At 44.6% G+C, this 11,824-nt stretch overlaps 1 protein-coding gene across 1 annotated transcript in view; it reads right to left on the bottom strand.

Moving 5' to 3' along the window:
* Positions 1–10,323: 10,323 nt before the first annotated feature.
* LOC123733300 (E3 ubiquitin/ISG15 ligase TRIM25-like) overlaps positions 10,324–11,824 on the bottom strand; it is a 12,895-nt gene continuing 11,394 nt past the window's right edge. The window contains exons 4-6 of the mRNA XM_045712754.2: positions 11,361–11,520; positions 11,176–11,235; positions 10,324–10,944 (exon numbers count right to left, since the gene is read on the bottom strand). Coding sequence (XP_045568710.2) covers positions 11,383–11,520 — 138 coding nt within the window. The 3' untranslated portion in view covers positions 10,324–10,944; positions 11,176–11,235; positions 11,361–11,382. The remainder of the gene's footprint in view (positions 10,945–11,175; positions 11,236–11,360; positions 11,521–11,824) is intronic.

Genomic DNA, 11,824 nt, shown 5'->3' with positions numbered 1-11,824 from the left:
ACGTCACACCAGGCGTCATCGAAGGTTCCAGATCCACTCAACTCATTTCAGCAGAGGCTCCTCCAAGCCGTCGAGAGGGATGCAGCCCAACCTGATGCTCACAGGAAGGAGGATGAAGAGACTCTCTTTGCCATGAGCCTGGTGCCACAACCCTGAAGAGGCTGCCTCAGCAAAGAAAAGCAGCAGTCAAAGTTAAAATGGATCAGCTGCTTTTCCAAGCCGAGTTCAATGGTACGTTTTTTTCCTTCTCCACATCACAGGTAGTGTCATAAGTGTTGCCACAGTGAAGTAGGTCATTCTTTACAGTATACTCATGTAGGCTAATTGGTATTTCAGATCAAAGTATTAATATGAGGCAAATGTACAGCTGTTGTTTCTAGGTTAGAAAATATCCCTAAACAACAGTTTACTGTCTAAATATTTTCCTGTCATATTCATCTTTATCTCTGAAATACAAATTCCATGAGTAAACAGCAAGTATTACCAACTTTACTGCACTGTTCCAATATTTATGCCTCTAACTACACTATACAAGCAGTATTTAGTTAACATAAATCTCACCTTTTATGGTTTTCTATTATGTTAAGCTTGTATGTGTTGTTTTTCTCTTCCCTTCCAGAGATGGAGTCCATTTAGCCGAGCAGCTCACAGGAAGGACAGGAAGAGGAGAGGAGTTGTCTGGTTGTTGTTCCCTTCCAGAGATGGAGTCCATTTAGCCGAGCAGCTCACAGGAAGGACAGGAAGAGGAGAGGAGTTGTCTGGTTGTTGTTCTTCACCTCCCTCATTGTACCTTTCTTTTCACACACGTCTGTTCCGTTTAAATTCAGTCAATTCATAGTCATTAGTTTATAAAGTCTCGGGATAGCATTCATTATTAGTGTTACATAGATTTCTGAATTGACAGAATTGAAACTCAAACACTGAAGAATTCACAGATGCTCTTTTTGAAATGTTTACACGCACACACACCTCTTTCAATAGTTGTATTTTTTTTAAAACATTGTTTACACTTACCGGTCATGTTCTTTCCTGTACTTGAATACTTATTAAATTATGTTTTCATAGTCAGTTGTTTATTAATATCTCATTTAGACTTAATCTGCTCATTTCTTCCCTACACCTTCGCAGATCTAAGACAAGATGAAAGTAAAAACACATTCTCTTCCTAATTCATTCTTTTCCCACCTGTATTTTGTCAGGCCAGTGAACATGGTGTTAAACTGTACTATTTGTATGGACCCTAGGTTACCCTTTCCCTTAGTTATCATACTAACTGTATGTCCTATAACCTTAATTAGTGCTCCTGCTCACCTGATGTACCATGCCAGGTGTGTATAATACTGACGTTAATGAGAGAGGGAAGGGGTTAAGGTGTGGTCCTGCTCACCTGATGTACCATGCCAGGTGTGTATAATACTGACGTTAATGAGAGAGGGAAGGGGTTTTAAGGTGTGGTCCTGCTCACCTGATGTACCATGCCAGGTGTGTATAATACTGACGTTAATGAGAGAGGGAAGGGGTTAAGGTGTGGTCCTGCTCACCTGATGTACCATGCCAGGTGTGTATAATACTGACGTTAATGAGAGAGGGAAGGGGTTAAGGTGTGGTCCTGCTCACCTGATGTACCATGCCAGGTGTGTATAATACTGACGTTAATGAGAGAGGGAAGGGGTTAAGGTGTGGTCCTGCTCACCTGATGTACCATGCCAGGTGTGTATAATACTGACGTTAATGAGAGAGGGAAGGGTTAAGGTGTGGTCCTGCTCACCTGATGTACCATGCCAGGTGTGTATAATACTGACGTTAATGAGAGAGGGAAGGGGTTAAGGTGTGGTCCTGCTCACCTGATGTACCATGCCAGGTGTGTATAATACTGACGTTAATGAGAGAGGGAAGGGTTAAGGTGTGGTCCTGCTCACCTGATGTACCATGCCAGGTGTGTATAATACTGACGTTAATGAGAGAGGGAAGGGGTTAAGGTGTGGTCCTGCTCACCTGATGTACCATGCCAGGTGTGTATAATACTGACGTTAATGAGAGAGGGAAGGGTTAAGGTGTGGTCCTGCTCACCTGATGTACCATGCCAGGTGTGTATAATACTGACGTTAATGAGAGAGGGAAGGGGTTAAGGTGTGGTCCTGCTCACCTGATGTACCATGCCAGGTGTGTATAATACTGACGTTAATGAGAGAGGGAAGGGGTTTTAAGGTGTGGTCCTGCTCACCTGATGTACCATGCCAGGTGTGTATAATACTGACGTTAATGAGAGAGGGAAGGGTTAAGGTGTGGTCCTGCTCACCTGATGTACCATGCCAGGTGTGTATAATACTGACGTTAATGAGAGAGGGAAGGGTTAAGGTGTGGTCCTGCTCACCTGATGTACCATGCCAGGTGTGTATAATACTGACGTTAATGAGAGAGGGAAGGGGTTAAGGTGTGGTCCTGCTCACCTGATGTACCATGCCAGGTGTGTATAATACTGACGTTAATGAGAGAGGGAAGGGGTTAAGGTGTGGTCCTGCTCACCTGATGTACCATGCCAGGTGTGTATAATACTGACGTTAATGAGAGAGGGAAGGGGTTTTAAGGTGTGGTCCTGCTCACCTGATGTACCATGCCAGGTGTGTATAATACTGACGTTAATGAGAGATGGAAGGGGTTAAGGTGTGGTCCTGCTCACCTGATGTACCATGCCAGGTGTGTATAATACTGACGTTAATGAGAGAGGGAAGGGTTAAGGTGTGGTCCTGCTCACCTGATGTACCATGCCAGGTGTGTATAATACTGACTTTAATGAGAGAGGGAAGGGGTTAAGGTGTGGTCCTGCTCACCTGATGTACCATGCCAGGTGTGTATAATACTGACGTTAATGAGAGAGGGAAGGGGTTAAGGTGTGGTCCTGCTCACCTGATGTACCATGCCAGGTGTGTATAATACTGACGTTAATGAGAGAGGGAAGGGTTAAGGTGTGGTCCTGCTCACCTGATGTACCATGCCAGGTGTGTATAATACTGACGTTAATGAGAGAGGGAAGGGGTTAAGGTGTGGTCCTGCTCACCTGATGTACCATGCCAGGTGTGTATAATACTGACGTTAATGAGAGAGGGAAGGGGTTAAGGTGTGGTCCTGCTCACCTGATGTACCATGCCAGGTGTGTATAATACTGACGTTAATGAGAGAGGGAAGGGGTTAAGGTGTGGTCCTGCTCACCTGATGTACCATGCCAGGTGTGTATAATACTGACGTTAATGAGAGAGGGAAGGGGTTAAGGTGTGGTCCTGCTCACCTGATGTACCATGCCAGGTGTGTATAATACTGACGTTAATGAGAGAGGGAAGGGGTTAAGGTGTGGTCCTGCTCACCTGATGTACCATGCCAGGTGTGTATAATACTGACGTTAATGAGAGAGGGAAGGGGTTAAGGTGTGGTCCTGCTCACCTGATGTACCATGCCAGGTGTGTATAATACTGACGTTAATGAGAGAGGGAAGGGGTTTTAAGGTGTGGTCCTGCTCACCTGATGTACCATGCCAGGTGTGTATAATACTGACGTTAATGAGAGAGGGAAGGGGTTAAGGTGTGGTCCTGCTCACCTGATGTACCATGCCAGGTGTGTATAATACTGACGTTAATGAGAGAGGGAAGGGGTTTTAAGGTGTGGTCCTGCTCACCTGATGTACCATGCCAGGTGTGTATAATACTGACGTTAATGAGAGAGGGAAGGGGTTAAGGTGTGGTCCTGCTCACCTGATGTACCATGCCAGGTGTGTATAATACTGACGTTAATGAGAGAGGGAAGGGGTTTTAAGGTGTGGTCTTTACTCCCAAATGTCACTTAAATATAGCTTCCAAATGAAGAGAGACAATGATACATAAAGTCATCTGGGGAAAAAATGATATTTTATGGACAACGGTGGATGGTTCTTAAAATAACCTTTGTGTTATTGGGCTCTTCAAAGAGCTGTTTCCCTCCAAGGCAAACTGCCATGGAACTTCACCTGCTGGCGATGAGAAGTAGGTGGTCAGCTTCTCCCTCACCTGGAGTGCCTGTCTGGGGGCGTTGTTGGCACCTGCCCTGGTGACATCAGGTAGGTGACCATTTGGCGTGCCCATCTCCATCCGGAGCGGCTCCTGGAATGACCTCCGCAGGTAGTTGTGGAGAACACGTGGCCTTCACGCAGGCATCGACATTTGAGGGGCTGAGACCAAGCACTCTCCGATACATTATCCACCGGGCTGCCAGAATCCCAAAGGCGCATTCAACAACTAACCTTGCCCTGGACAGTCGTTTGTTAAAGATCCTTACAGGCTTTGGCAATGGCAGCTGGCGTCCAGCGTAGGGCCTCATGAGGTTGGGTCTTAAAGGGAAGGCCTCGTCGCCGACGACGACGTGAGGAACAGGTCCCAGGTCTTCAGCCCCAGGGAGTGATGCAGGTGGTGGAATCTCCAGGGTGCCATCCTGAAGTGCCTGGCCAAAGGCAGAGTCCCGGAGGGTCCCGCCATCACTTCCCATAAGCACCAACATCAACAACACGGAAACAGTAGAGGCCATCTACTACAGCCAAGAGTACAACTTAATATGTACCCTTGTACACATTGTACAATTTACAATGTGACCCAGTTCAATGGGTCTGAACAGAACTGGGGGATGTCAGACATGAAGATGTCTAAACACAACTGGAATATCATTAGTTTGTGATTCATTGTTAATGGATTTTCAATCAGGAACACAGAGGAACAACCTGACAACATAACAATGTGTGGGTGGGTGGAGATCTAATATTGTTTTGTGACAAACACTAAAGCATGATATTCTAATAAATCTACACCCTATTCCCTACGTAGAACACTACTTTAGACCTGGTCAGAAGCACCGTAGTGCACTACGTAGGGAATAGGGAACCATTTGGAACAGAGACAGTAATTCCCCTGAACATCTTTCTCTTCCTCATCTGGTTTCTTGAACAGCCCTTCACTCCTCCCCTCTTCCTCTTCCTCCCTTTTCATTCTATTCTATCAGCCACACCACTAGCTCACCTCCACACAATCCATTTACAAGTTAAAGACACACCTTGGAATAAATAACAAAGGAAAACTATTACTAGATGAAGTTTAGTGTTGGATTTTTTTATTTCCCATCACCATAAATCATATTTAATCACTGAACAGTAGCAGACCTAACTTCATCTGTTCCTGACTCTGGATAGTGGATTAAAAAGACCATCAATCTCCAATGATATTAAAGTCCTATTCTGAACATTACTGATATACTGAGTGGCAAGTCCAGATATCTGCTGGTTTTATTGTTTGGTCAATAGCACCACCTGCTGGACAGGTTTAATGTTGCTGGACTGAGCAGTATGGGAGGATGAAAGATGACACATTTAAGGACGGTTTCCTGGACATCTACATTGAACACGCTTTTTAGTCCAGGACTAGGATTAATCTGTGTCTGGGAAACCAGTCCATATAGTTTAGTAGAAAGTAAGTGATACCAGCTTGTAGTGGGCTGACTAGTCCTGAATTGTCCTTTTGTTCCTGGACCATTTTCCATGCAGCTCCAGGTGACAGAGAAACATCAATTAGGGCCGAGCTGATCAATGATACTGAGGAGAATTACATAGAGACAGAGAACTAACTGAGAAAACATATCAATGGTTCTGAATGACAACCAATATACATCACCACCAGACATCATGATTCATGGAAATGGACCCTACTACAGTTTAACCAGCTCAGCTATAGACTACACCAGCATGACTAGTATCTATGTGGACCCTACTACAGTTTAACCAGCTCAGCTATAGACTACACCAGCATGACTAGTATCTATGTGGACCCTACTACAGTTTAACCAGCTCAGCTATAGACTACACCAGCATGACTAGTATCTATGTGGACCCTACTACAGTTTAACCAGCTCAGCTATAGACTACACCAGCATGACTAGTATCTATGTGGACCCTACTACAGTTTAACCAGCTCAGCTATAGACTACACCAGCATGACTAGTATCTATGTGGACCCTACTACAGTTTAACCAGCTCAGCTATAGACTACACCAGCATGACTAGTATCTATGTGGACCCTACTACAGTTTAACCAGCTCAGCTATAGACTACACCAGCATGACTAGTATCTATGTGGACCCTACTACAGTTTAACCAGCTCAGCTATAGACTACACCAGCATGACTAGTATCTATGTGGACCCTACTACAGTTTAACCAGCTCAGCTATACACTACACCAGCATGACTAGTATCTATGTGGACCCTACTACAGTTTAACCAGCTCAGCTATAGACTACACCAGCATGACTAGTATCTATGTGGACCCTACTACAGTTTAACCAGCTCAGCTATAGACTACACCAGCATGACTAGTATCTATGTGGACCCTACTACAGTTTAACCAGCTCAGCTATAGACTACACCAGCATGACTAGTATCTATGTGGACCCTACTACAGTTTAACCAGCTCAGCTATAGACTACACCAGCATGACTAGTATCTATGTGGACCCTACTACAGTTTAACCAGCTCAGCTATAGACTACACCAGCATGACTAGTATCTATGTGGACCCTACTACAGTTTAACCAGCTCAGCTATACACTACACCAGCATGACTAGTATCTATGTGGACCCTACTACAGTTTAACCAGCTCAGCTATAGACTACACCAGCATGACTAGTATCTATGTGGACCCTACTACAGTTTAACCAGCTCAGCTATAGACTACACCAGCATGACTAGTATCTATGTGGACCCTACTACAGTTTAACCAGCTCAGCTATAGACTACACCAGCATGACTAGTATCTATGTGGACCCTACTACAGTTTAACCAGCTCAGCTATAGACTACACCAGCATGACTAGTATCTATGTGGACCCTACTACAGTTTAACCAGCTCAGCTATAGACTACACCAGCATGACTAGTATCTATGTGGACCCTACTACAGTTTAACCAGCTCAGCTATAGACTACACCAGCATGACTAGTATCTATGTGGACCCTACTACAGTTTAACCAGCTCAGCTATAGACTACACCAGCATGACTAGTATCTATGTGGACCCTACTACAGTTTAACCAGCTCAGCTATAGACTACACCAGCATGACTAGTATCTATGTGGACCCTACTACAGTTTAACCAGCTCAGCTATAGACTACACCAGCATGACTAGTATCTATGTGGACCCTACTACAGTTTAACCAGCTCAGCTATAGACTACACCAGCATGACTAGTATCTATGTGGCCCCTACTACAGTTTAACCAGCTCAGCTATAGACTACACCAGCATGACTAGTATCTATGTGGACCCTACTACAGTTTAACCAGCTCAGCTATAGACTACACCAGCATGACTAGTATCTATGTGGACCCTACTACAGTTTAACCAGCTCAGCTATAGACTACACCAGCATGACTAGTATCTATGTGGACCCTACTACAGTTTAACCAGCTCAGCTATAGACTACACCAGCGTGACTAGTATCTATGTGGACCCTACTACAGTTTAACCAGCTCAGCTATAGACTACACCAGCGTGACTAGTATCTATGTGGACCCTACTACAGTTTAACCAGCTCAGCTATAGACTACACCAGCATGACTAGTATCTATGTGGACCCTACTACAGTTTAACCAGCTCAGCTATAGACTACACCAGCATGACTAGTATCTATGTGGACCCTACTACAGTTTAACCAGCTCAGCTATAGACTACACCAGCATGACTAGTATCTATGTGGACCCTACTACAGTTTAACCAGCTCAGCTATAGACTACACCAGCATGACTAGTATCTATGTGGACCCTACTACAGTTTAACCAGCTCAGCTATAGACTACACCAGCATGACTAGTATCTATGTGGACCCTACTACAGTTTAACCAGCTCAGCTATAGACTACACCAGCATGACTAGTATCTATGTGGACCCTACTACAGTTTAACCAGCTCAGCTATAGACTACACCAGCATGACTAGTATCTATGTGGACCCTACTACAGTTTAACCAGCTCAGCTATAGACTACACCAGCATGACTAGTATCTATGTGGACCCTACTACAGTTTAACCAGCTCAGCTATAGACTACACCAGCATGACTAGTATCTATGTGGACCCTACTACAGTTTAACCAGCTCAGCTATAGACTACACCAGCATGACTAGTATCTATGTGGACCCTACTACAGTTTAACCAGCTCAGCTATAGACTACACCAGCATGACTAGTATCTATGTGGACCCTACTACAGTTAAACCAGCTCAGCTATAGACTACACCAGCATGACTAGTATCTATGTGGACCCTACTACAGTTTAACCAGCTCAGCTATAGACTACACCAGCATGACTAGTATCTATGTGGACCCTACTACAGTTTAACCAGCTCAGCTATAGACTACACCAGCATGACTAGTATCTATGTGGATCCTACTACAGTTTAACCAGCTCAGCTATAGACTACACCAGCATGACTAGTATCTATGTGGACCCTACTACAGTTTAACCAGCTCAGCTATAGACTACACCAGCAGGACTAGTATCTATGTGGACCCTACTACAGTTTAACCAGCTCAGCTATAGACTACACCAGCACGACTAGTATCTATGTGGACCCTACTACAGTTTAACCAGCTCAGCTATAGACTACAACAGCGTGACTAGTATCTATGTGGACCCTACTACAGTTTAACTAGCTCAGCTATAGACTACACCAGCATGACTAGTATCTATGTGGACCCTACTACAGTTTAACCAGCTCAGCTATAGACTACACCAGCATGACTAGTATCTATGTGGACCCTACTACAGTTTAACCAGCTCAGCTATAGACTACACCAGCATGACTAGTATCTATGTGGACCCTACTACAGTTTAACCAGCTCAGCTATAGACTACACCAGCATGACTAGTATCTATGTGGACCCTACTACAGTTTAACCAGCTCAGCTATAGACTACACCAGCATGACTAGTATCTATGTGGACCCTACTACAGTTTAACCAGCTCAGCTATAGACTACACCAGCATGACTAGTATCTATGTGGACCCTACTACAGTTTAACCAGCTCAGCTATAGACTACACCAGCATGACTAGTATCTATGTGGACCCTACTACAGTTTAACCAGCTCAGCTATAGACTACACCAGCACGACTAGTATCTATGTGGACCCTACTACAGTTTAACCAGCTCAGCTATAGACTACACCAGCGTGACTAGTATCTATGTGGACCCTACTACAGTTTAACCAGCTCAGCTATAGACTACACCAGCATGACTAGTATCTATGTGGACCCTACTACAGTTTAACCAGCTCAGCTATAGACTACACCAGCATGACTAGTATCTATGTGGACCCTACTACAGTTTAACCAGCTCAGCTATAGACTACACCAGCGTGACTAGTATCTATGTGGACCCTACTACAGTTTAACCAGCTCAGCTATAGACTACACCAGCATGACTAGTATCTATGTGGACCCTACTACAGTTTAACCAGCTCAGCTATAGACTACACCAGAGTATCTATGTGGACCCTACTACAGTTTAACCAGCTCGGCTATAGACTACACCAGCATGACTAGTATCTATGTGGACCCTACTACAGTTTAACCAGCTCAGCTATAGACTACACCAGCATGACTAGTATCTATGTGGACCCTACTACAGTTTAACCAGCTCAGCTATAGACTACACCAGCATGACTAGTATCTATGTGGACCCTACTACAGTTTAACCAGCTCAGCTATAGACTACACCAGCATGACTAGTATCTATGTGGACCCTACTACAGTTTAACCAGCTCAGCCATAGACTACACCAGCATGACTAGTATCTATGTGGACCCTACTACAGTTTAACCAGCTCAGCTATAGACTACACCAGCATGACTAGTATCTATGTGGACCCTACTACAGTTTAACCAGCTCAGCTATAGACTACACCAGCATGACTAGTATCTATGTGGACCCTACTACAGTTTAACCAGCTCAGCTATAGACTACACCAGCATGACTAGTATCTATGTGGACCCTACTACAGTTTAACCAGCTCAGCTATAGACTACACCAGCATGACTAGTATCTATGTGGACCCTACTACAGTTTAACCAGCTCAGCTATAGACTACACCAGCATGACTAGTATCTATGTGGACCCTACTACAGTTTAACCAGCTCAGCTATAGACTACACCAGCATGACTAGTATCTATGTGGACCCTACTACAGTTTAACCAGCTCAGCTATAGACTACACCAGCATGACTAGTATCTATGTGGACCCTACTACAGTTTAACCAGCTCAGCTATAGACTACACCAGCATGACTAGTATCTATGTGGACCCTACTACAGTTTAACCAGCTCAGCTATAGACTACACCAGCATGACTAGTATCTATGTGGACCCTACTACAGTTTAACCAGCTCAGCAGTACTATTATAACTATAGATATTAATCCCAGGATAGAGGGGCTGAGTGAATGTGGTCTGGACTCTGTGGAGGAGGGTCATTGTGTCAGAGACACTGTAGAAGGACAGAGTACCTGCCTTGTGATCCAGGTACACTCCTACTCTGGAGGACTGAGGGCCTGATACTTTAGTCACAACATTATTGTGTATGAAATAATAATCACCACTATAGTACTGTAAACTCCAGGACTTGTTATTGAATCCAAATCTATTACCTGACCCTGTTCTGCTGATGTCTTTATATGAGACTGCTGTAATAACCAACTCCCCAGTCCTCTCCACCTCCCAGTAACAGCGCCCAGTCAGACCCTCTCTACACAGAACCTGACAGTAGTCGGTGAATCTGTCTGGATGACCAGGATATGGTTGGACTTGGTCTGTCCAGGTCACCTTTCTGTTCCCTTCAGACAGAGAGAGGAGTGTGTATGCTGTGTTTGGGTCCAGTGTGAGCTGACAGGAATCTGGGAGAAGAGCAGAGACCAATGAGGGGAGTCAGAACAATAAGTTAAGTCAGATACTGTATCTACCCTGTCTTTGATTAGAGCACAGCAGAGATCAAATCAGAGAAATATGAGGAGTCAGATAGATACCCAGTCTTTGATTAGATCTACTATTGCTATATATTTCTAGAGGGATTGTTAGGAGTGGCAGTAAAAAGAGACTGTTAGTTACTTCACAATAAAGAGACTCACATTGTAACAACTGTTCTCTGGTCTTGGGCTCTGGAGGCAGAACAACCTCCACTATATTCACTACAGACACACAAACACATTGACAGAGAGAGGGAATGTTATCATCATACCATATTCCACATGTATATGACTAGTAGGGAACTTTCAATGGTCTAAAGTTGATGTTCTGATTGTTTTCAACACACCTGTAGTGGAGATCTTGGTCCATTATCCTTTAAGGAAGTCTTCTAGTTTCTCTCTCAGTTCAGACACAGTCTTACTCACATCTCCAAAGTACTGAAGAGGACGGACAACGATGCTGGGTAAGTCTGAAGATACACTGATACTGGAGAGAGACTGATAACTCTGGAGAGAGAGAGACAGAGAGAGAGAGAGAGAGAGAGAGAGGGAGGGGGACAGAGAGAGAGAGAGACAGAGAGAGAGACAGAGAGAGACAGAGAGAGAGAGGGACAGAGAGAGAGAGAGGGACAGAGAGAGAGAGAGAGAGAGAGAGAGAGAGAGGGGGACAGAGAGAGAGGGGGACAGAGAGAGAGAGAGAGGGGGACAGAGAGAGAGACAGAGAGAGAGACAGAGAGAGAGACAGAGGAACAGAGGGACAAAGAGAGAGAGGAGGGACAGAGAGAGAGAGAGAGAGGGACAGAGAGACAGA

The sequence above is a fragment of the Salmo salar genome, unplaced genomic scaffold (assembly GCF_965601325.2).
Source record: "Salmo salar unplaced genomic scaffold, fSalSal1 ptg001067l, whole genome shotgun sequence".
Classification (NCBI taxonomy): domain Eukaryota; kingdom Metazoa; phylum Chordata; class Actinopteri; order Salmoniformes; family Salmonidae; genus Salmo; species Salmo salar.
This window is presented reverse-complemented; position numbering and strand designations above follow the sequence as displayed.